At 43.6% G+C, this 25,607-nt stretch overlaps 1 protein-coding gene across 7 annotated transcripts; it reads right to left on the bottom strand.

Moving 5' to 3' along the window:
• Nucleotides 1-7,239: 7,239 nt before the first annotated feature.
• On the bottom strand, nt 7,240-25,362 carry Slc26a2 (solute carrier family 26 member 2). Of its 7 annotated transcripts, none has more exons than XM_050158007.1 (5): nt 24,217-25,362; nt 19,333-19,531; nt 18,212-18,338; nt 14,970-15,692; nt 7,240-13,365 (listed from the first exon to the last, which is right to left on the bottom strand). In XM_050158007.1, exons 4-5 carry the CDS (start codon nt 15,666-15,668, stop codon nt 11,845-11,847), a joined length of 2,220 nt encoding a protein of 739 aa, XP_050013964.1. In that variant the 5' UTR covers nt 15,669-15,692; nt 18,212-18,338; nt 19,333-19,531; nt 24,217-25,362; the 3' UTR covers nt 7,240-11,844. The 7 variants fall into 7 exon arrangements, with proteins under 7 accessions (XP_050013964.1, XP_050013968.1, XP_050013963.1 ...); XM_050158011.1 differs by having other exon boundaries at nt 19,461-19,531; XM_050158006.1 differs by having other exon boundaries at nt 24,281-25,362.
• Between the last annotated feature and the right edge of the window lie 245 nt (nt 25,363-25,607).

The following is a 25,607-nucleotide window of genomic DNA, read 5'->3' as shown; positions in this document are numbered from 1 at the left end:
GATGACAGACATGGTGCTGGAGAAGGAGCTGAGAGTGGAGAAGGAACTACATCTTGATCCCACAGGCACACTGGACGTGACTTGAGTATATATGAGACTGAGACTGTTGTTTTTCATTAAGTTCAGCAGCTGCTCCTTAAGCAACTGCTCTCTTAATCGCCAACTGTAGCTCTGCAGCTATTAGCAATGGTGACTGGCCAGGTGAGAATTTGTTCCTTCAGGCACCAGCTCTATCACGACAGCCAAAAGAAACTTTTTTTTTTTAAGATCTCTATCCCTCTATAGAACTCTCAGGGTTCAAAAGTTGAGGTGAAGTTCTGCCCAATCAGAGGAGCTGAAGAACAAGTATCTAACTTTCTCCCCTAACTCGCATCTCCAGAAAAACAGGGCGTCCTGCTCAGCCTCCACAAAAGAACTCTTGCTACACATGGTTCCTCCCTACCACTTCCTGTCAGCTAGTTGCTGACTCAGCCTCCTAACCCCAAGTTCATTTTATTTAATCAAACAAATGCAACGCGCCTTTGTATCACTAAACAAATTATTTCACAGCATAAATGAGTGTAACACACCCTAAATTAATATTCCAAGACCTCAAAGCCCACCCACAGTGACATAGTTCCTCCAACAAAGCCACACCTACTCCACAAAAGCCACATCTAATAGTACCACTCCCTATGTACCTATGGGGGCCAATTACATTCAAACTACAATCAGGCACTTATACCCCAACTTCTCCAAAAACCTATCCTTATCGCAGTCACTTAAGCCACCACCTGGCCCCTATAGGTATTGAATTTGGAGTATTTATCTAAGGCCTACTACTTTAATTTGAAGGCAATCTTGGGAGTCATTGGATCCTTTGGTTTTTGTAACAGGGTCCCAGAGTTTAATAGGCTCCCAGACCTTAGCACAGCTGACTCCATGATGAGAGTACCATTCAGGCCATAAAACTTAGCACGTAGACAGTACCACCTGCCAACATAAAAACAAAGAACTGATCCATCATACTCTGTAATTCTGGGAAAGTCTCTAAATGTACTAACCTTACCTTTGGGCTTCTGTAGTGCCTTCTGGCTCATTGTTCTTGTTAACTGAATTATGTCAACCCAAAATATGGACTTGGTGCTTAAAAGTTCATCTGACCACCCAGTGTAGCTGCTGACCAGCTAGTAAAGACTTTCTATTTGTTTTAACCCATATCTGAGCAGTCTTTGTGCATATCCCACAACAGTTTTCAAATATTCAATGTATCAAAATCACTTTGAGTTTTTAAAAACTAAATATGTCCCCATGGAGATTTCATCCAGCAAGTGCTAGGTCATGCCTGCATATCAGATCTGATGTGCCTCCCCCTGTCGAGTCTAAAGGTTTTGTTGTTGTTGTTGTTTACTTATTTGTTGTTTTGAGACAGGGTCTTTGTTATATAGCTTTGGCTGGCCTTAAACTTTCAGCAGTCTTCCTGCCTAAGCAGCCCCAGTGCTGGGATTACAAGTATGTACTATCATGCCTAACTTCGTTTTCAAACAGGAAACAAGCCCAAAGAGGGACTGTGCTACGATTCACCCATTACTTCTTTTTTTTTTTTTCACCCATTACTTCTGCCATCATTTCCTACCCAAACCATCAGCAGTAGCATCCAAACATCCCAATCCATATCCACAAAATAATGTGACTGATTTTGTTGTTGTTTTTATTTGTTTTTTCTAATGATAGGGTTCCTCTGTGTGTTTTATTTTTGACTGTCCTGGAATGCCCTCTGTAGGATGACTTTGAACTCAGAGATCAACCTGCCTCTATTTCCTGTGTTGTTTGGATTAAATATATGTGACACCACTGCCTGTTGAAATTGATTTTGTTTTGTTTTGTTTTGTTTTGTTTTGTTTTGTTTTTTTGAGATAGGGTTTCTCTGTGTAGTTTTGGAGCCTGTCCTGGAACTCTCTCTGTAGACCAGGCTGACCTCAAATTCATAGAGATGTGCTTGCCTCTGCCTCCTGAGTGCAAATTGATTTTTTTTTAAAAAAATGCAAAGCAGGCAGAAAATGGTGGTTCATGACTGTGATCCTAGCCCTGGGGAAGACTGGGGAAAAAGGATTTCCAGGTCCAGGTTAGCCTGCTGTCTATCTAGCAAGAGAGGAGAGACAGAGAATATGAATGAGAATGATATGGATAGCGCTTCCATCCGCAAACTCTTTGGAAAACCTGAGAAGCTTTCTGAGGCACCGAGTCAAGTGTCTGCTGCTTACCACAGCATCTGAATGCACTGGCTCTCCTCTTGGAGCCATACAAATCCTTCAGAACACTTAACTCTTTCCTGCTTTTGAGATTTGGCAGATGCTCTATCCTTGACTGCACTGCTCCTCTTTGACGCTCTTCATGGAGAGCTCAGCTTAAATGCCATCTTTTCTGTGACTTTGTAAATAACTCCCCCCGACCCCCACAGCCTTTGCAGTATTGAGGCTTGAACCCTGGGCCTTGAGCATGCTAGGCAAGTACTCTACCACTGAGCTACATCCCCAGCCTTTAACATGTTTGTTTGAGATAGGAGTCTCAATAATTTGCTGAGGCTGACCGCCAACTGACTTTACTCCCTCAACCTCCCCTGTAGCTGGATTACAAGACTTACAACCCCCATGCCAGACAGATCTTTTGCTTTTCTTCTGTACCCTCATCCCTACTTTCTTCAGAGCACTGGTTGCACTCTATAATTGCCTTATTTATCTGTTTATTTACTGTTCCCCCTCATTTTTTTTATTTCTTGGGGGCATATAACTTGACTTCTGTTGTTCATCACTGAATCCTTACTGCTTAGAACCTGTAACTGTTTATTAAGTGAATATGTGACACCCGAAACAGCTTTCCTATAGTGAAAGCCTTTTTAAGGTAGATGGCGAGAGAATTTGAAGTTCTCATTTTGATGGACTTTTGAGCAGGGCAATGGCATGCCAGATACATCAGTGATCTGAGTTGAGAAACCTTCATGGCCATGGGCCAGGCTCTTCCTCTGGCTTGTTTCTGTATCTACAAAACAAGGCCTACAGCTCTTGGAGTTTATAGTGTGTTGCCATTTGCAAGGTTTTTGCAACTTATTACATTTGTTGTCATAGCAGCCTAAACAAACATTACTATTCCCAGACTTGGAAAGCTTACTTAAACAGACGTTCTTCAAGGCCCTTTCTGTCTTAAGGGTTCTGAGTCTGCCGACAGTCTAATACTGACACAAAGTCAGTGTCACGAATCCTATCTTCCCACGAATTTTTTCTACCAGAAATTTTAAAACCCTAAACCCTCACTTAGGCTTCTGCGAGGTACTTAAGTTTATCTTCTTGTTTTCCCGCACTTGTGGCAGAAGAAGCTAGAAGGAGGAACAGACACAGCCCTCTCAGCTGTAGCCCAGCCCTCATCCCTAGAAATGGTGAAGAAGAGGGAATGAGAAACTTCAGCAGTGTCCTCCCTGGAGGAGGAGATGAAAGTTGCAGAAGCCATAGGCTTCACTAACCACCCTGTCTGCTCTCTCAAATGGTCGCATATGCCAAATACAGAGGAAGTGCCAGAGGCATCCGTGGTACCCCAGAGGGAAAGGATGAGGAACGCTCTCTATCCTGGTGCTGATAGGCTCTTTGCATGGTTTCAAGAAATTTGCGCCAAATCCACTCTCACCCCTGGCTCTGTGAATGGGAAAGAGGCATTAAACTTGGCCAACATGCTCGCCTGTGCCAGTTTTCAAGCAACTGTGGGCTGGCTGAGCAGATTTATAGATGTCCTTAGAACTGCTTTGAAAGCATTCTGCAGAAAGGCCAGTGACATAATGAATACATAAGGTTAATGAGCGACATGATTGCTGACTGTAGTCCAGACCACATCTGAGGAAGCAGGAGTTGGCTTTTCCTACTTGCTTCCCCTGCACACACTTCTGCTGAAGGGGACAGTGCTGGTTGGTTGTTGTCAGCTTGACACAAACCTTGATATATCTGTGAAGAGGGAATCTTAATTGAGAACATGTCTCCCTAAGATTGGCCTCTAGGCAAGTCTGTAGGGGGTATTTTTCTGAATAATAATTGATTTGGGAAGGCATAGCCAATGGTGGGTGGTGCCACACCTGAGCAGGTTGTCCTAAGGTGTGTAAGTCACGGGGAACACGCCGATAAGGAGCACTCCTCCTGGCCTCTTCAGTTCCTACCTGAGTTTCTGCTTTGAGTGCCTACCTTGACTTCACTTCTCTGGATGACAGACTAACTACCAGCTGTAGATGAAATAAACCTTTTCGCTGGGTGGTGGTGGGGCACACCTTTAATCCCTACACTGGGGAGGCAGAGTCAGGTGGATCTCTGTGAGTTCAAGGCCAGATAGGTCAACAGAGTGAGTTCTAGGACAGGTTCCAAAGCCATTTTGATGGCCATTTTAATGTATTCTCTACTGTCAATTATTTTTATAAAAAAAAATAAAAAGCAGTATAAAATTTTAAAATAAAACTACTGAACGTATCTCCATTTTTGAGGCAGACTCTCATGTAGTTCAGACTAGCCTTGAACTTGCAGTGCCCTTGCCTCAACATTCTGAGTTAGGAGATTAGCAGTGTGTATGCTGATGATTGTCTCATGTTTTAGATTTTGAACACTTGGTGGGTGAAAACGATGTCTCCTGGCTAGATCCTGTGCTGTATCTGGTTAGCTCCTGGCTAGATCCTGTGCTGTTTCTGGTTAGCTCCTGGCTAGATCCTGTGCTGTATCTGGTTAGCTCCTGGAGTGCTTTCTGCATCCTTCCTCCTCCACCCTTCTCCTGCAGTCCACACCGCTGATTGGGCTAGCTCTTTGGGGAGCTTGCCATTTCCCTGGCCCAAGTTTCTAGGTTGGGTCTCAAATGCCCACAAGAATACAAAATCAGGGCATTCCTCTTGAGTTTTTTCACCTTGCATAGTTGACGCCAGCCTTCATTTCCAACTTGGTTGGAAAGCAGGGTTATGATGCTCCCTGTATGGCCCTTGTCTTCCTTCACCCATAACTACTTCCGCTTGTGTGTCTTTCCCTGAGCGCCTCACCTGTTCTCTGAGCTAGACACTTCAGTCTTTAAGATGTGACAGGGGTCCTTTCCTCCAGGCTTTCTTGAAGTTTCTGTCACCAGCAGACCCTTCACCCCGTTCCTTTATATTTTCCCAGTGCTCTGTAGCATTTACTTAGAGAGCAAGGACCAGCTAGCTCTTAATGGTGTCTTGCCTGGGACTGTGGGGACAGGCTGTGCTCGCTTGAAACTGGTTGGCCAAAGTTTTCTGCATCATTCTGTATCCCAATCCAAGTTACATTCTATTGTTTGATGTGTTCTAACATACAGCATTAAACTTGTGCTCTTCCACCAAAATCGTTATAAGACTTTTGCCTCTGTTTATTAGGCAGGAATTTATTAAGAAATGCTCCAGGCTCCATTTCAGTGCCCTGAGTAATTAAATATGTGTTTAAATTTGCTTTGTTTTTTGTTGGTTTGTTTTACTTAACCAAAAAGCAGAGCCAGTGGGTAATAGTAATTGCTGTGCAAGCCTGGTCATCTGCGCTCAGTCAATTCCCAGAATCCACAGGGGAAGGAGAGAACCCACTCCCCAGAGTTCAATCTTGTCTTATGATCTCCACACACGCAATGTGGCACACATGCATACACCCACACCCACACCCAGACCTGGGTGGGTTCAGTGTTCCAGAAATTTCCTTTGCTGGGCTCTTTCATCAAAGGGAAGAAAACTAAAATTTACTGCTTGCCCATTTATATCTAGTACTGTTTGTTATCATTTAATCTTCTTAGAAAATCAATCCAAAAGTACAGCTTCAAGTTAGAGAGCTGAATGAATAATATCCATGCCACTGGGCATTTCTCTTAAGAGTGTAGTTGCATATCCCTGCCACCAGAGGGAAAGGTGGGCTTCATAAGGGAGAAAGCTTGACTAACTGAAAAAGGGATACTGTAGTTGCTCTGATATGGTGGAGTCAGGGGGAAGGCAAGCAAAGAGAAGGAAACAGAGAATGTGGGATTTATTCAAATGACTAAAAATGGAACTGTGCCTGAGAGAGCGGAGGGGTCTTGAAGCAATCTAATCCTCCTGTTGTCTTCACTAACGGAGAAACCGAGCTCCCAAAGGAAAAGCATTGAGCCTTGTCAAACGACATGGGATTCCTCTCTGTATGCTGTGAATATGTTTTATTACCATTGGTTAAGGCAGGGCAGAATAAAGCCAGGCAGGAAATGCAAACAGAGATATATAGAGAGAGCAGGCAGCGTCGAAGAGACACCATGTACCTGCCAAAGGAGAAAAATGCCTACCGGTAGGCCACAGCCTTATGGTGATACATAGAGTGATTGAAATGGGTTTATTTAAGATATAAGAGCTCGCTAGAAATATGCCTGGGACATAGGCCAAAAAGTATTGTAATTAATATAGTTTGTGTGCTTATTCAAGTCTGGGTGGCTGGAAACAAATGCACAGCCTCCATTTACAGTCAATGATTGGATACTTCTGTGCAGTTGGGAAGAACTGAGTGACTCATTCTCCAAATGTAATTTATTTATTGAGATAACTGTTACGAGAACCATATATATATATATATATATATATATATGTATAAATTTATTAGGGGATGCTATGGGGAAAACAGACTCAAGGATACAGGACAAGGTATGATCAGTTGCAAAGCCCTTCTGTTCTGCCCAAGGGAGCCAGAAACCAGCTACACACACTGCTTCAAGCAGCCACCCAAGAGAGCATGCAACTTGTCTCTCTCCTTTGAAGAGATCACATCTGCAGACAAGAAGCCACACCCTAAGGCCAGTACCTCAAAGCTAATGGCAGAATGAATTACTACAACAGACAATCTTGATCTTTCTTTCACCTGCCCCTGCCTCTATCTCCTAAGTGCTGGGAAAGCAAGACTGCACCACCATACCCAAGAATAGCACTTTCAAATTCACTGGTACCTGGGGTTGGAGAGACGGTTCAGATGGCTAAAGCACTGGCTGCTCTTCCAGAGAACAAAGGTTCAATGCCTAGCACCCACATGGTGACTCACAACCATTTTTAAGTCCCGCTCCAAAGGATCTAATGCCCCCTTCTGGCCTCTGTGGGCATTAGCATGTTTATAGAGCAGACATAATGCAGGTAACATCCCAAAACATAAAAGTTAATTTTTTTTAAATCAAATTCACCAGTATCTGAATGTTTTAGTCATAATCCCTGGCACTAAAATAATTTTGACACAGTAATATTTTATTACAGTGATAATTTATTAACAAAAGAAATGGCACCTGAGATCTCAAACACGTAGAAGACCTTACAAAATGATTAACAACCCCTCCCTCCAACAAGAAACACCTTATTTTTGTCCTGAAGGATGGTTGAGCAATGATTTATGAACAACAGCATCAAGGCACTTACTTGAATTAAAAAAAGCCTACTTATAAAATATGACCCTAATGGTAAAGGATGGTGACAGCTAAACATTTTTTGGTAAAAACTGAGAATTCAGGTGCATTCAGCTGTCTCCATGTTGTCTGCACAGGTAAACATGTACAAAGGGGGAAAGTAGGCTGTGCTGGTAATATTCACACTCACGTCTGAGAAGCAGAAGCCATGGTAGCATTGGGACTCTGACCCCAATTTCCCAAACGAATTGCACTGAAGAGGAAGGAGCTGTTTGATTCTGTTTCCTCCTGAGGACGAGGCACAGAGTGCAGGATAAGTTTATTCAAGTGTCAAATGGAAACCCTTTGTGACCAGCAGCTTCAACAGACTTAGAATAGTGTCTCCAATCAAAGTTTTGATGCCCTCACTGCCCAGTCTGCAGTCTTCAATATATTCTCATTTTAAATTAAGTCATTGGGTACAAAACACATACTAAAAAAATCAATTAGTGTATTGCTTATTTGACTTTTTAATTGTATTTAACAGGATTACTTTAAAATTTCAGTTACAAAATACTTTCAGTAAAAAAATAGTTCTTACCATGATGAAAATTACTGTATTAAAAATGCCCCCTTCTACATCAAAGCCTCCATTTTTATTATTTTAAAAACCTTAAATTTTTACTTTTAACTCAAAGTAATTCATTTGTATTCTAATTTAAGATGTAGTCTATAAAAAGCCAGCTGGTGTACTGTTTATCCTGTCCCATTATAATTTTCATGCTTAAACTTAGCCCCCAAATTTACTGTTATCCACGAATATCTAAAATTTTAGAGAAAGGCTTGGAGGACAAAAAGTCTCCAGCGCTAGCTAGTTTTCCTTTTTCTTTTTTTGGCAAGGTCTCACCAATTATCTCAGGCTGGCCTCAAAGATACAATCCTCCTGTCTCAGCCTCCAAGTGCCTCATAGGCCACCATGCCCACAGAGTCTAGCAGCTTTCTGAGCAGCATTTCATCCATTCTGCAATCTAACTTAAAGCGAACTTCAAATTAAGGATCACTGGGATTAAGAAAAGATTCCAAGAGGGGATGAACAAAAAGAACAAAAGACTGGGCAAAAACATAAAGCTTATCAACTGGAGAATTCCACTTTTCTAGAGACTTTCCTGAATATACTGCCTCCTGCTCCAGCCTCAGCAGAGTCTCAGCTCAGGCACTCTCTCCAGAGCATTCTCCGAGTCCCCTCTAGGACACCTGCCTCCCAGATACTTGGGAATATCTGAAGAAGCATTTCCTTCCATGCAGAGACCCCTCAGCTCAGTAAGGATATTAACAGGGGCTGCAGAGCCCGAATCCAAACCTACTTCATTCCTCTTTGTACTTTGCAAAGTGGGGTTAACCCTGGCAATGTGTTCTACAATGTCGAACTGCCAGGAACAGCCTGCAGACGGCTGCTGTTTGTGCTAGAATGTAGCCAGGAGCATTAGTCTAATGGATCATCTAGCATCTCCATGCGGTCTCCAAGTCCACCATTTGCTGTGCTGGAAGCTTTTATATAAATTATATCTGTCCCATTGACCCTGCTTAAAATTAACTAGGCGCCTGCCAGTCTTACCCTGTCTAAGACAGACAGCACTGCAGCCACTCAGCTCCCAGGGAAGGCTACTCCTGAGCAGGCCCGCCCCTACAGCCTGACAACACGCTTCTTAGCTCTTTGGGGCTTTGGCGAGCCTGTGCCTCTCCCCTTCTAGAAACAGAACCGCTTTCTAACTTTGCTCTTAGAGGTGTGCTTCTGAATCCTGATCTTAGATGTGGAGTTTACCAGGACATGGACCCTGTCTAGCCAGGTCTCTTCCTTTCTGGACAGATAGTTTTCAGTCATCTACCCATTTACTCCCCTGAACTGTGGCTCTTTGTGTAGCGAGTCTGCGTATGCACTAGCTACTCCATCCCTATGCACCTGTCACTCCAGCAGTTGGAGGAGGAGGCAGGAGAACCAAGAGCTCACAATCACCCCGGCTATTTAGCATGTTTGAGGTCAGCCTGTGCTACATAAGGCCTTGTCATAAATACACACAGACACATGTACACCCTGTATTTCAATTACGTGACAGCCACTTAACAACATTCAGGGTTTTACATCTCTGTTTCACTCTAATGTTCTTAGTAAACAAGATAACTTATATGAATGTGTTTAAAGCACTAAAAAGCAAATGAAAATTTGTTATTGTTGCTGCTGCTGGTAAATTAGCCTTTGGTCCTAGATTTGATTTCTTCAATTATTAGCAATCAAATCAATTTTAATGTTTAATGTTAGGAAGATATCAACCCAAAGATGGATACAACAGATTCTAGAGCAATCATGTTTGTAAAATGGCTATGAAAAGCAGGATCCTGTTTGCTTTTGTGGGACAAACGCAAACCAGAACATCACTCAGTAATTTGCTAATGCGTACATAAAGCTCCAGAACCTCTTAGAGCCACACTATAAACTCACATGCTGGCAAAGGGGAGATACTTTCTAAACACTGAACTAAATTCTTTTTCTATGCTGGTGTTGAATGGATTGTAGAGTCATCTTAAACACGTGCTTTAAAAAATGTGTGTGTGTCCCACAGAGGTCAGGAGAAGGTGAAATCCCCTGGAGCTGGAGTTACAGGTGACTGTGAGCGGCCTAATGTGGGTGCTGGGAACTGAACTTGGGTCCTCTGCACGAGTAGCGAGTACTTTTAACTACTGAGCATCTCTCCAGCTGCCACTCACGTACCTACTAGTCTCTCACTGAGTATTCAACATCTGTAACAGTCTTAATTCCAACCTGGCTTGAAGAAAGGGCAAGAGGGATTTTAAAAAAATGACTAGGGTACTGTGATCTTACACCTGTTCACGAAGCTAGAGAGCGAAACAAAAACAAGCAAGCGGCTGTTAACACTTCTGAATTCCTGGGGGAGCGTTCACAAGGGATGTCAAACACCACAACAAGGTGGGCTTTATCAGCACAAACACCTCTAAGATAGAAAGTCAAACTTCTATTGGGAAAACAGAAAGGTATTTCTCACATGAGCAAACGGGAGTGTAACGGCAACAGAAAAACAACAGAAGCAGTTTTTGGAGTGTGTGTGTGTGTGTGTGATGTTTAAAAGCATTCTGCCTCAATACATTAGTCAGATAGAGTTTGCTTCCCATAAATATTTAAATTTTTTTTCCATATTAGAACAGGCTAAAACATGACTTTGTACTTTGGCAATTGTGACTTTGATGACTTGGGTAGTAAGTGCTTTAATCTCTCAAAGGTTAGTCCTGTATGCCTTGCTTGAGCGAACCATGTTTCTCCATGTTTCTCACCTGTCAAAGTATTTTTCTGAAAAAACTACTCAATTCCTAACCTGTGGCCAGCCACCAAGAATGACACACGTTCCGTGAAAGTCCCAAGTCCTACTGCATGCAGCTACTTCTACTTAAGAAAAACTACCAACACCCAGCAGATCCTTGCTAAAACACCACAGTGTGGTGGATTATTGCTGGTGGTAGCATTTCTTAAGGGGAACTGTCATTCTTTTTTTTTTTTTCAATCTCTCCTTGACTATGCACCACAAGTCCATTTACAGGGCTGCAAGAACTTGCTGAGACAATATTCTGCTTTGTCTGACAAGACTGCCACTGATTCAGAAATACCAACTTAAGACAGATTTCAGGAGAAAGCACCAGGCTAAGTCAAAGAGGAAACAGCTTACAGTAGGCAGGTTCTCAGAAGCAGGTTCTCAGAAACAAAGATGAAGCTGAAGAACAAAGACTCCCACTGTCTCTCTGACTTTGAACTTTTTCCTTACCTACTTATTCTAAATAAAAAGGCATGACTAAAACATCAGTGTTTACAATAGAGGTCTGTACAGTGTCGGGCTGGCTGTCAGGACCAGCTTCTCGTAGGAGACTATGCCACACTTCCTGTAGGAAAGAGAGGAGAAATGCGATTTCCCACTACCAGCCAGAGATCTTACTACTCTCTGGGAGCAAACAGAGAAAGACAGTGAGAACAGAACTCATCTAGGAGGCCCTCGTGCTTCACCAGCCCCTGGGCCAGCAGCGCTGTCTTTCTTCCCTGCTCCGCAGAGCCATGGGAAGGCTCGTGTGTGTAAAGCAAACCCCAACTTCAGCTCTCTGCCTCCTGGAGGATAGAGTTCAGATGTACAGTCCCTAAGGCAAGGTGACCAAATTTGGAGGCTGCTTTACAGTTCCATTCTGTTTATATTGTACCCCAAGAATGATTATCTGCATCAAAGTCTGAAGCCACAGCATTTTCTTCTTTTTGATTCTGCCCAACTCTAAGCTCTACCGCACGTGAGAATATCAAAAGGCTATTGGCTTCAAAGAGGAACTATTCCAAGTGTGTACCACTTTCTCCTTTCACGGTAGAAAACGTTGCATGTTGAAACTGGCAAGGCACTCTTCTTCCGTTTATTTACTTTCTCAGTCACCGGAAAGGCTCAGACCATTGAGAGCAGGCACTCCTTTCTGCTTCTGAGAGTCCGCTGCAAAAGCCACTGCTTCAGACAGACTATAGAAGAGAAGACTTTCTTCTTCTTTTTTGCAGTACTCTCCTCTGGTCAAGGAATCCCTCACAGAAGGATTGCACTGAGCCAGTAAAACCTGGACGCCAATGGCTTCATAATCCCTGCGAACTTCTTTCAGTGTGTGGATCCCTGCGGTGTCTAGAAACTGGATGGCACTGCAGTCGATCACAATAGTGTGCAGCTCCAAGGGGTCGTGGGACAGCTGCACTGAGACTTCATCTTGGATCCCACTGAAAATCACCGTTTCCTCTTTGAGTTTCTTCTTCGCTACCTTCTTCCAAGCTGCCTTTACCAAGACCGGGTTCAGAGTTTTCTTGTACAGAGCTGATTTAAAGCATTCTTTGTTTATGTAGTAGAGGGGGGATATGAAGCGGAAAATCTTGATGCCTGGCTTGGTCTGAAGGTTCTTGTAGTCAGAAATGGATTCAAAGGTTTCAGACTCTTCTTCCAAACCAAGCAGTGAAGCTTTTGGCTTCTGAGTACGGAGGATTACACAAAACATGGAAAAACAAACCCCAACAAGGAGGCCTATTTCGGTGCTTAACAGAGCGGAGGACAGCATAGTAACAAACCAGATAACCGTATCCATTCTGCTAACCCTCCACATCTTGGGCAGGTCTCTAAATTTGAGAAGGGCACCCCGGAGATTTACAATCGTGATGACACCAAGGACACATTTTTGAAGGGAATAGAATAAAGGAGCTATTACCAGAAGGACCAACAGAAGAACAAGGGCTGTGACGATAGCTGACAGCTGGGACTGGCAGCCCGTTGATTCTTTCACCAGTGTCTTTGCGAGGGCAGCACTCGTTGTTATGCAGTGGAAGAAGGAAGGTATGATATTGCAAAAGCCAATGGCGTACATCTCTTGATTTGCTTTGACCGTGTAGCCATGTTTCTTGGCAAACATCTCGGAAAGAGATACAGTGGTAGCAAAACCAATGATAGAAATAGCTATTGCATCTACAGCCACATTAGGAATCAGGCTCCAGTCTGGTGCTTGGGGCGGCATAAACCCAGTGGGAATATGTCCAGAAATACTGGAATTGTAATTCTCATTTAGTTTTCCAAAATGAGAAGCTAATGTCGCTGCCACAACGACAATGAGTTCGGTTGGAATCGGCGCCTTGAGCTTGGCCTTGAAGCGTTCATTGAGTTCTTTGCTTGGCAAAAGGACCAGGAGACACAACAGGCTGGTGATGAGGTCACAGATATTGGTCTTAGGGATGTTTCTAAAGATATTGATCCAGGTAGTGATGACCGAGCCTACACCACTGCTCCGAGGAAGCTTCAGCCCGAGGAGGTACTTGGCCTGAGATGTGAGAACGGTGAGAGAGGCACCAGTGACAAACCCACTCAGCAAGGCATCTGAGAGGTAGACAGAGACAAAGCCCACTTGAAAGAAGCCCATCGCTACCTGGAAGAGAGCATATGCAAGCGTTAAACAGAGATGGGAACGAGCGCCTCATACCACCCTGGCCTTCCTCTACTGCGACGAACCAGAGGACCAGAGACTGTCAGAGCTAAAAGAAACACAACCATACATGACTTTTCTTTCATGTCACAAGGCAGGGAAGGTTGCCTAAAGTCATACTCACTAGCCTTCCTATGAGGACTTGAGGTTTTACCTCATCCAATAATTTGAAGCTGGGACATAGTTCAGATTGCTTTCAAGGTTCCAAACAAATGTATACAAACTCAAATTGGAGAAAGTCTTCTTCTACTTAAGAAAACATTTTCTCTAAATTAAAAAGTATTACCATAAAATGGAAGGTTTCTAATCTTTATTTTTGGAGGCAAGGTCTCATGGTCCCAGGATAGCCTTGAACTTTGATAACCCCAAACTCCTGATCTTTCTGCCTCTCCCTCCCAAATGCTAGGATTACAGGCATGTACCACTATACAGATGAAAAGTAAAATTTTAGCTGTTAGAAAAAATTAAGTTCACATCAAAACTGAATCATGCTCTGTCATGCCTCTGAATTAGCAATACTACTCTAGCCTTTGCTGCCCTAGTCTGCAGAATTCTACTACCCCTCCTCACCTTGGTGAGATATACTAAGAGAGCCAACATGGGCTCTAGGCAAGACAACCATCACCTCCTTCCTTCTGTTTCTCCCACCTCATCCATATCAACGAAAGCCAACTATTCTTCCTGGCTCCAAAGCCTACATAGAGAACAGGTCTAATGCTGGTATTGGTTTCTGGATGCTAAAAGGCAGGGGCATAATCGTATCAACACATTAGCAGGTTCCATACGAGACTTGAGAAGATTCTATTTTGTAATCATTTCTCTTGGCTGGTCAAAGAGTGGCCCTCAAGATTTTTTCTCCCTCTTCATTAATCCAAGAGAACTACTAAATTTAGTAGAAGTCTCTCACTAGAGTAGCTATTCATTTTTTATTTTATTGAACTATACAGAGTAGCTATTCTTAAGGAAGATGGGAGCTGGCAGTAATCTGAATGACTCTGGCATCCCACTTCTCCCTTCCCCATCCCTCCCCCATCTATCCCTCCTGTCTGACTACTCACGGTGATTTTGCTAATAACCAGCCACACGTGATAAGCAAACCCAGTGTTTCTAACATAGAAAGTTAAAAATTGTACTAGTTGGTCTGAGGACCGTTCTGGTCTATTTTTTTTTTAAATAAAAAATATCTTATTGTTGGTCACTGCCTAGGAACAGGCAGGAAAGCCAGCCCTATTTTACCAGTGGAGTTTGGCTCTGGGTTCTACTGTTCGTATCTTCAGCACTCAGTAAATGGTGTGTGTGTGTGTTTTTTTTAATAACCCTAACAGTCCCCACACCAGAGATTTGTGTATATTGATTACTTTTGCCAGAATTAACCAATTGTTAAGTCTCTCCCTCATTCTTTGTCCTTCCCTGGTGTCTCAGTGTGTCACCATGGAGTCCTGGAACTTGCTATGAAATCAGGCTGGCCTCAAATACAGAGATCCTCCTGCCCCTGCCCCCTGAGTGCTAGGCTACCACACCCAGCCTAACTGTTCACCATTTCTTACCTGATAAACTCCAGCTATGAAGGTCACAGTGGTGCCAATTTTAATTGCATAACAACTTTTGGTACAAAGCCCATCTAATGTCTGGTTTACTGACACACATCCATTTGAAGTCACTGCAAATGAAGACGATGTAGCAGCCATGTCGGGGCAGACTTTGTGTAGTTCTCGGTCAACTACCTCACCAATCATAAGGCACAGTATTCCGAAAATGCCCACAGAGATGTGGCGAGAGGTACCAAACAGGCAATAAATGATGCTGGCAAAAAATGATGTATACAGACCATAGATAGGCTCCTGGCCAGCCAACAGGGAGTAGGCAATAGACTGGGGCACCAGAAGTATGCCCACAATCAGTCCTGACATCACATCGCCTAAAATGTTTTTCTTAAGGTTATATTTTGGGAGCCACCGCAAAATAGGAATGAAATCAAAAACCATATTTTTGACTCTGGCCGGGCTACACTGGCAGCTCTTCTGCAGCTTTCTGATGACAACTTTTTTGATGTTAGTATCTGGCTTTTCCTGAGGTTCCATGTGGATCCTACGATAAGGTCTGCATCCATCACTGGTCTCAAACTGCTTGAAGTCAGTGCTTGATTCCCTTTGGGCCTCCAGAGGGACCTCAGATGGAAGACTGAAGGCTTCTTCAGGTAAGTCCCTCAGCGGAAAGTCATGTTGCTCTTTATCTTCCGAGGACATTTTTGGAGTCAGATGGTTTACTTCCTACCCCAGAGAAAATATATACGTTAACTTATAAACTAGTTCTCAGTGCTCACAAATATTAGCAGTCCTACTGACCCATTTGTGGGGTTAAAGAATTCCATCTGGGGCAGGCTTTTTCTTTTGAGGCAGGGTTTCACTATATAGTTAGCTGACCTGGAACTTGTTAGGCAGACCAAGCTAGCTAAAATTCAGAGATCACTTGCCTCTGCCTCCTTCATACTGGAATTAAAAGCATGGGCTATCATGTCTAGCCTGGGGGTGGATATCTCAAATATCTACTCTTTTACTGAGCCTCATCTGTCCTGGCCTGAGAGAGGTCAGGGGGAAAGACCAGAAGTAGACTATACACAGAAAGTCACCAGGTTGGTTCACAAACTTCTCAAGAACACTAAATATTTTCCTTTGTATCTTCCTGGATTCCCTGAAGATTTTTCTCAAAAAATATTATCAGGGCAGCCTTTCTCCTTTCCATATGCTTCCAAGGTCTTCACAGGCTGGGTATAGAAGTAATGTTGCCCAGAATTTTCACTTGGCAGATGCACAAGGGACCCTACCTAGACCTTTGGGCCCTAAATTCCAGATCTAGTGCCAAAGGATCTACACTATTAACTAGAAGAACACAAAGCAAAACAAAAAGATAAAAATAACAACAACAAAAAAGACAACAAACGGTCTTACAGCAATAGGAAAAGACCAGGTTTCTAAAGGAGCATAGTAAATTGTCAATGATTATGTCACAAATTAGTTCCACATCAACTGTGAGCTTAGCTTAGTATGGTAGTTTTAATGTAACTGGTCTCCATAATCTCATAGGAGTGGCACTATTAGGAGGTTTGGCTTTGTTGGAGTGAGAATGACCTTATTGAAGGAAGTGTGTACTGTGGGGGGCAGGTTTGGGAGGCTTTCTATGCTCTGGGTACTGCCCAGTGTCTCAGTTACTCCCAGTTGCCTTCAGATCAGATTTAACCAGCACCATGTCTGCTGCACTCTGCCATGCTCCCTACCATGATGATAATCCCTCTGAAATTGTAAACAAGCCAATCCAATCAAATGTTTCCCTTGTAAGAGTTGCCGTCATGGTCATGGTATATCTTCACAACAACAGTAATAAAAAAAAATCTTCACACACACACACACACAAAAAAAACCAATAAAACACCAAGTAAGACAGAAGTTGGTACCAGGGACTGGAGTATTGTTATGGTAGGCCCGATCATGTTTTTGTTTGGAGGAATTTGGACTTTGGTACTTTGGGTTAGGAAAACAGGAATGTTTTAAGCACTGCTTAATGGGCCATCCTAGTGAAGCATGGAAGACAGTGGTGCTAAGTTATTTGAATTGTGGGGATCAAGATGTTTCAGAGGAGAAGAATCTTAGTATGTGGCCTAGAGACTGGTCTTATGATATTTTGGTGAAGAATGTGGCTGCTTTTTGCCCTTGTCCAAAGAGTCTACCTAAAGCTAAAGGGAACAGTTTTAGATTAATTCCCTTGGCAGAGGAAGTCTCAAAAGAGCCTAGCATAGATTCTGTCATGTGGTTATTAGTGCTAACTCTAATGAAGATTTATAATGAAAAAAAGCAAGCTGAGCAAGAAAAAATACAAAATGTAAAATTTGAGGAGAAAAAGCACCAGCAAGTGGAATGGAGCTAGATCCTGTGTTCAAGGAGATAAACAGATTAAGATATGGAATACAGGGAGTGGTGACCTCAGGGCAAGATCCTACCAGCTAAGAAAAGCTTAGAGCTGGGTGGTGTAGGGCTGTCACATCTTTAATTCTAGCACTTGGGAGGCAGAGGCAGGTGGATCTTCAAGGCAAGCCTGGTCTACAAAGCAAGTCCCAGGACAGCCGGGAATGTTACACAGAGAAATCCTGTCTCAAGCAACAACTACAACAACAACAACCGCCCCCCCCCACACACACACAAAGAAAAGAGTTGCTATGGTCATGGTGTCTCTTCACAGCAATAAAAACCTAAGATATCTAGCATGGCTAGGTCTCTGTCAAGACCTTAATAATTGTGTAAAAATCCAGCTGAAATGCTATTACTACTAACAGCAGCAAACAATCCCCTTAGCTCAAATGAATCCGTCTCCCTCGGGGTCCTGTGACATTCTGTACCCGTTAATCAAGCAGGACCCGGTGAAGCTCCTGCAGGAAAGGTGTGCCATTCTGCCCATCAATGTGGTCACCACCAAGTGTAACACTGAGATAGCAGGTTTACTGACATGTTCAAATCAATCAAAGAACACGTTGTGACCATGCCCAAACAGAGGAAAACAGAGGAAGGACTCGGGAAGTTTTGAATTGACAGAAGGGGAGGGACCTTTGTCAGGTTCTAAAGACCTGTCATTACAAGACGTTATAATTGAAGAGCCCATACCCTATTCAAGAACACAAGATATATAAAACTTACCCATATTTGCTTAACTTAGGTTGAACAAGAGAAAAGCAGTAATTATTCTGATGGTCTTTAGGAAATACAGAAGGAGAAAAGACCAGATTTAGAAGACTACTGACCCTGAGCAAGTCAAATGGTTAGTGAGCTGGTCCTCAGGCGATGTCTGTCTTCTCACTTCCTTTTTCCTGAGCTTGACCGAGTGATTTTCTGTCTGGGGCAGTCTTTGGTCAAAGTGCTTTTCTAACCCTAAGATAAGACAAAGAAATGTTAGAACACTACTACTACCAATAATAATAACAACCAGACCCATGTGGGTGGTGAGAACTAAATATAAATCCTCTGGAAGAGCAACCAATGCTCCCGACTTCTAGGCTCTCTCGTTTAGCCATGAGAATCAAATCCTGATAGTTGTTCTTTTAGAACAAGAAATGACAGACACTATATGATGTGGGAGTCTCCTCTGTATGCTGTGAATATCACTGGTTAAAAAAGGAACTGTTTTGAGCATATAGCAGAGCTATAGGGAAACAGAGTTAGGCAGGGAAAACTAAACTGAATGCTGGGAGAAAGGAGGCGGAGTCAGAGAGAAGCCATGTAGCCCTGCTGAAGATAGATGGTGGAACCCTGCCGGTAGGCCATGAGCCTTGTGGTAAAATATAAAATAATGGAGATGGGTTAATTCTAGATGTAAGAGCTAGCTACCAATACACTTAAGTAATTGGCCAAGCAGTGTTTTAAATAATATAGTTTCTGTGTGATTATTTTGGGACTAAGCAGCCAGGAACCAACAAGTGGCTCTTTTTTCCAACAGCTATAAAGCTACAATCCTTGCTTGTGTACGTTAGAGGTAGGAGCTACAGTACTGACCCAATGGTCTAAAGGCACTTGCAAAGAAAGCCATTGGCGAGGGTGAGGAAGAGGAGCCAGAAGTGATTCACAGTGACCCAGATCCTTTGAGTACGCAGGCCTAGTTTTGTGAAGCATCTTCTTAAAATGTCCTTTACATGGTCACTTGGTTCCCTCTCAAAGACAACACGCTTTCACTTTTTTCCCTCAAAGTATAACGACCACGAGGTTCTGAGCTCTCCCACTGCACATAGAGACGAGATGCAGCTCAAGCATTACAGCACTGGCCACACATGAATAACCAAATCCTGGATGATCAGGAGGACACAAAGAACAGGGCATAGAAAGAATAGAAATAATGCCATTTTGTTAGACCTAAGATTCAGATACTCACGCTGGCTCCTTTACATTTCCATATTGATATATTTATAAAATAATTTTGGTTTTTCGAGGCAGGGTTTCTCTGTGTTGCCCTGACTGTCTTGGAATTTGCTCTGTAGGCCAGGCTGACCTTGAACTCACAGAGATCTGTGGTGCCTTCTTGGATTAAAAGCGCGCTCTACCTTGCCCGCAGGAATCATAATATTCTTAACCTAAGAGCAGGAAAAAAAAAAAAAGACCCTCAAAACTTTGAAACTGAGAAAGGGCTTTCAAGATGCAGTGTTTAACTAAACATAAAATAACTGAATATAAATATCTAAACATATATAAATGTATAAAATGTAAAATATGACCCCTTCCTGCCAACTGTTGATCATCATTATTCATGAAAGCATAGCCATGGTGGAAATAACTCAGTTATCCCTCAATACATGTACAGGTAAACAAAATGTGGTACAGTCTTGTACTAGATTATTATTCAGCTACTAAAAAGGATTAAAGGTCTAATATTTTTTATTTGCAATGTGACTGAAGAATTTTAAAAGATACTTTAAAAGATATGAGTGGACTTGTGTGGGAGTGTGTGCACTGGAGGGCAGATGCTCACGGAGGCTAGAAGAGGCTATAGGACTCCCTGGAACTGGAGTGATAGGTGGTGGCAGCTCACAGCCTGCCTGACATGATGCTGGGAACTAAGCTTGAGTCCTCTGCAAGAGTGGTATGTGTTCTTAACCACTGAGACATCCCGTGAGCCCCCTTGATGAAGAATTTGTAAACCATATGCTAACTTAATGGCACAAAAAGACTATTATCCCTATTGTCATGTCCAAATATAGTGACTGGCATTTGATCCCCAGAACCTCCACCCATATGCACCCTCTCTCAAAATAATTTTTTTTAATTTTCACAGGAAATTTTAATGAAAAAGTATGTGAAATACCCGTATGACTACATAGCACCAATGTGATAATAGTTTAGGTTTTTGTTACATTCACAGGCTGTAGATATGCACACCTTCAACACTTCACTGACCCTAGACCTAAATTTTATCAATTTGTTTGTTTTTGAGACAGGGTCTCAGTATGGCCTGGGACTTGCTAGAGACCAGGCAGGACTCTAATTCTCGGAGATCCATCTGCCTTTGCCTCCCAAGTGCTGGGACTACGGCACTACACACAGCTACGACCCTCCATCTCATGACCCGAAGAGACAGTCTTTTAACAATATGAGGTCAACAATTTGGATACGTTTCTCCAAATTCTGCCAAGGCTTCTATCTACTACTAAATGTCTTCCCTCTAAGAGCAAGTCCAATGGCCTCTATTTTGTTTTCCCCGAGCATCCATGTTCCAATCAGCAGACCACAAATACTAAGCAGCCATTGCTGGGTTGCAACCTTTTCTTGACATATCCATTTATTTTCTTTGGGAGGGGAGTGGAGTAGGGATTTGAACCCAGGGCCTCATATATACTGAGCACGTGCCCTACACAAGATACACCTTGAAGACAGCATCCTCAAAAATAGTGCGGGGAACTGAGTCTCCACATGCCAGAGAATGAAATTAGACCTACATCTGTCACCTTGCACAAAACCTGAGTCCAAACGATTGAAGACCTCAATGTGAAACATGAAATACTAAACCTGCTAGAATGAAATACAGGCAGTTGCCTACAGATGTCAAGTATTGCCCTTGGGTGCCTCCCAGAAAGTGGTGGTTAAGTCCCTATTGGTGCAGACACTGTGTCCTTCAGACCTAGGACCCAGAGGATCCATGCAAGCTTCCAAAGGAGAGAAACAACCTACAGTCCTACCCAGCGGTGAGGCCTGTGACCCACAACCACAATCAGTACAGCAAGCTCTCCCTAAAGGTGCAATAATGGCACTCATATCTTGGTGGTAACCAACAGCCATCTAACTGGACCCAAGGCCTGCTGGCAGGGGGGATGTATGCCTGATACTGTAACCCTAGATAACTAAGTAGGGCCAGTGAAGTCATGAATCTCAGAGCAGGGTCTCCTATTGCCAGTTTACTAATCCTGCATACTTCCTAACTTCATCCTAAACAGTTATTCTTATGTCCACAGAGAAGTGTGGCTGTCACCCCTCACCAAAGGGAACATTGTGGAAGAGGGGGCAGAAGGACCGTAAGAGCCAGTGCACTAGCAAGCCTGCGGTGAGACTGACTCATAGACGTGATGGAGAACCCATGATACCTCAACAAACAAGAGCTGACAAAGAACAATAGGCAACTAAGGAATGCCAGGGAGGGTGAATTCGTCTTCCCCAGGGAGGAGCCTCCAAACTGGTTATCCATTACCAAAGGGTCAGCCCTGAAATCATATACATACAAGTAACACTAAACAAACCGAGTACATTGTATTTATACATTCATGCATTTATAGATCTATGTGACAATAATGGTTAAAGAAAGAGAGGGCAAAAGTTTGAGAGGAAGTGAAGGTGGCATTCAAAGGTTTGAACGAAAGAAATCAAAGGGAGGAAATGATAGTTATATTTTAATTAGGAATTAAAATAAATTTATAGTCACATGTGTGTATATATATACACATATACTATACTGTACATGCTTTTTTAAAATTTTAGTATTGTATGTGTACACATGCAGGCACATGAGTATATGGGCTGGAGGACAACTTTGTGGAATCAGTTCTCACTTTCTACCTCCTTCTACCTTTACATGAGTTCTGGGGGTTGAAGGCAGTAATCAGACTTACGCAGTAATTGCCTTTACCACTAAACTATCTTGATGACCCTCTACTTTATTTTCTGAAACAGGGTCTCTCACTGACCACAGGCTCACAGTGTTAACTAGGCTGGTGGGCCAGCGGGCTCCTGAGATCCTCCCGTTTCTGCCTCCAATGACACTTGAAGTGGTCACAGTTAACTATTACATAGGTCTTGGGGATTTGAACTATGGTCTACCTGCTTGCATAACTAGCCCTCTTACTCACTGAGCCATCGCCTCAGCCCTCCATTTGTTTTATATTAGATGCATGCACCATTAAAATTCTTGCATTTTCCAGTAGGAAAAACAGTATAACATTTATCTCTGTGTTATAATCTGGTTAACATACTAGCATCCCAGATGAGTTCAACCAACCAAGATCTGGCTTTTTCCATAGTTCCGTTTGTTTTCTTCTAGCTGGAATGCCCTTCCTCAATTAAATTCACACCTTGTTTTTTTTTTTAAATTTCTCTCAAATGTCACCTTACCAATCAGTTTCTTACTAAATGCAGAATGTAAATTAGCACCCCCTCCATCTCCAGCTCTGTCTCTTGGAGCCACCCCCTTCTCTTTGGTTTGATGTTCTCCCCCATGCCACTTCATATCATATATTGACTTTAAAATTCATTTTAACTATGTGCATGCACACATGTGCATGCCTGCACAAGTGTATGTGAGCGTGAGTGAGGATGCCCTTGGAGTCCAGAAATGGGTCTCGGACCCTTATCAGTTACAAGTGGTTGTGTGGCACCCATCAAGTCCTGGGAACCTAACTCAAGTCCCGTGCAAGAGCAGTACATTCTCTTAAGCACTGAGCCGTCCTTCCAGCCTCTATACTTATGTTAAACTGTAATCTCAAATTGTTTGCCTAACACCTAGTAAGTGTTTTACAAGTATTTGTAAAGTGGATGAATGATGGTTTAAGAGCTTTGCCGGGAAGAAAGGGGAGTTATTTCCTTTATTCTCATCCAACTCACCAAGTGCATGCGCCTGTTTGCACAAGATACTATAACCAAGACTGCATCAACATTCTATAGTTCGTTAAGCATCTACTTGGGTTTCCGCTCACTCAAAGTTTATACTATCGACCTCTCAGTCTTACTAGAATACAATTTGGAGATCTCCAAAGCCCTGCATATGTTCACCTCTCTCTTTTCCTCTAGGAGGCAGCACAGCACGGTACTACACGGTGACTTTCTGCATAGACTGCCGATAAAAATGCAGATTCTTGGGCCTGCCCCTGCACATCTTAGGAAACAGAAGCCTCTGTATTTCGGGTGACGTGGAGCTAATGAGTCTGGGACCAGAGCTGGCAAATCAATAGGAGGGATCGGATAACCACTGGATCCCAGCCACTGTTCAACAGCTTTATGGTACCGGATAAAACCTACTCGGCATCAATTCCTGACCTGTAGAATGGGGAGGTTACCAGTACCTCACACAAGGGAAGATCTCAGAATAGTACAAGTGAAGATCTCAGAATAGTACAGTACACAAGTCAGAAGTATTATGCAATACATAATAGTTATTAGCCCATGTCTCTGGCAATTCTTAAATGACCTTCCATTTTTTTTTTACTGAATGTCTCTGGCAATTCTTAAATGACCTTCCTTTTTTTTTTTTTTTTTTTACTGATCTAATTTTCAAAAACAAGAATTTCTTTTATATCCAACACAGTATATCACACTGGTTCTGGATGTCCCATAAAGAATCGCGGGGTTAGGGCCACACTTGGGGGAAGCCTCAGGTTCAATCCCCAGCAACTCCATAACCAAAAAGAACCGTGAGGCAAAGAGGAAGAAAACTAACACTAGTATAGTGTCAGAAAGAGAACTTAGACTGGGAATGCTTTTAAATCACTGGTGAACCCAAAGTTATGAGAGAAAAGGACGCAGCCTGACGCTGCACATGGAGTAGAGGCGGGGTTCACTTACTAGCTCTGCCAGGGACTGGCTAGGTTGTTTTAGATGACTTCTTAGTGTGTCTGTCCACCTAAGCACTGAAAGAGTCCCAACTCTAATCTAGAGTTTAAAAGGATTTCTGCACTGAGTTTTGTACCTAACCAGGAGTGGAAGGCGGAGATGACTCCTCCGTCCATTCCGGACGCATACCAGCCCACTGCAGGTATGCCAGGTGCGAGGAGAGCAGTACCTGTCCCATTTGACTGCGGACACCCTGCTGGCCGCGGCTCTCTCCTCCCGTCTCTGATCCTCACCTTAAGGCTCCGGGCTGCCAAGCCCGGGCTTCCGAGGCGCGTCTTCCCGTAAGACTGGGCTGCGGGGATGCTGCCGCGCGGGCACAGGCGGTGCGGCCGCGAGCGAGCCTCCCTTTAATCCCCCGGTCACCGTCCCCGCCCATTACCCGGCCCCGAGGAAGAGGCCCGCCCCCGTCACCGGTGCAAAGGTGCGGAAGGAGCCCAACGAGCCCAGCGGCGTGGCAGTCACGTGGCTTGGCGGGCGCGACCGCTAGCCAATCACCCCGACCGACCAGCGATCACCCCGCCCCTCGGTCTCTCGCTTTCTCGCGATTGGCTGTTCTGGACCCTCTGCCACGCAGCAAAGGTCTGTGAGTTATCTGGGGATCCCGCCATCTACTCCCTGGGCTCGAGCTGGGCTCCAGCTAGCACCCCGCAGAAGGTCCCGGGGCTCTCGGGAACCCTCCCCGAGCTCAGCTCGCCCCCGAAGGCTTCAAATGGCCACAGGCTCTTGCCCCATGACTTCTTCCGTTCTCCGTAGAGCCCAGTAACCAGAGAGTGCTTTTAAAGGGTGTCAATGGAAAAGTAAAGATAGATATGAATTTCACCGCAACTGTTGTTTGACACCTTCCTGGCTTTCCATGACCGTTAGGGAGAAAAATCAATTGGTCTCTGTGCTGCTGGCACCACCACCATTGTTTATTTCTGCTACACAAAGGAGAGATCCGTGTCTCTGCATCCTAAGTGCTGGTCCAAAACATTATTTTATTCTGTCGTCAGAGCTTGAGAAAATATTGCATTATGATTTTTTTCTCCTTTTAAAATATTTAATGCTTCAAAAGTTTTTCTTTATTACATCTATTTGTGGGGGTGAGGTAGAGGGTATGGTGTGGGTGTCTAATTGGTTCTCTCCTCCCTTCTGCCAAGTGGCCATGTGGGTCCTGGAATCAAATCCAGTTGTCAGGCTTCATAGCAAGCACTTTACCTACTGAACCGTCGTAAAGCCTGGTATTTGGGGTGGTGCTGGTGGTTTTATTTTGAGACAAGGTCTCTGCAGCTCAGGCTGTTCTTGAATTCATAGTAATCCTGCTTCAGCTCCCCAAATGCTGTGATTAAAAGTGTAAACCACCCCACCTGGCTGTGATTCTCTTTGTGTAGTGAGGAAATATGACTGAAACGTGAGTTACTGTGGGCCTACAGCCAGTAAGTGACAGGATGTGTTTAACCCTGTCACACCTGAGTGCAAAGCCCTCTTCTTCCCTCCCTCCCTCTCTTTGATTTTTGAGACAGGATTTCTTTGTGTAGCCCTGGCTGTCCTAGAACTCACTCTGTAGAACAGGCTGTCCGT

Source organism: Alexandromys fortis, unplaced genomic scaffold (genome assembly GCF_014885135.2).
Source record: "Alexandromys fortis isolate MF-2015 unplaced genomic scaffold, M_Fortis_MF-2015_v1.1 scaffold_94, whole genome shotgun sequence".
Lineage (NCBI taxonomy): Eukaryota > Metazoa > Chordata > Mammalia > Rodentia > Cricetidae > Alexandromys > Alexandromys fortis.
Note: the sequence above shows the minus strand (reverse complement) of the source record. Positions and strands in the feature narration are given on the sequence as shown.

Coding starts and splice junctions, on each gene's coding strand:
- Slc26a2 (XM_050158007.1), bottom strand. CDS start 15,668: ATGTCCTCGGAAGATAAAGAGCAACATGACTTTCCGCTGAGGGACTTA. Junction 13,366..14,969: donor TCATAGCTGGAGTTTATCAG/GTAAGAAATGGT, acceptor GCTCTCTTCCAG/GTAGCGATGGGCTTCTTTCA.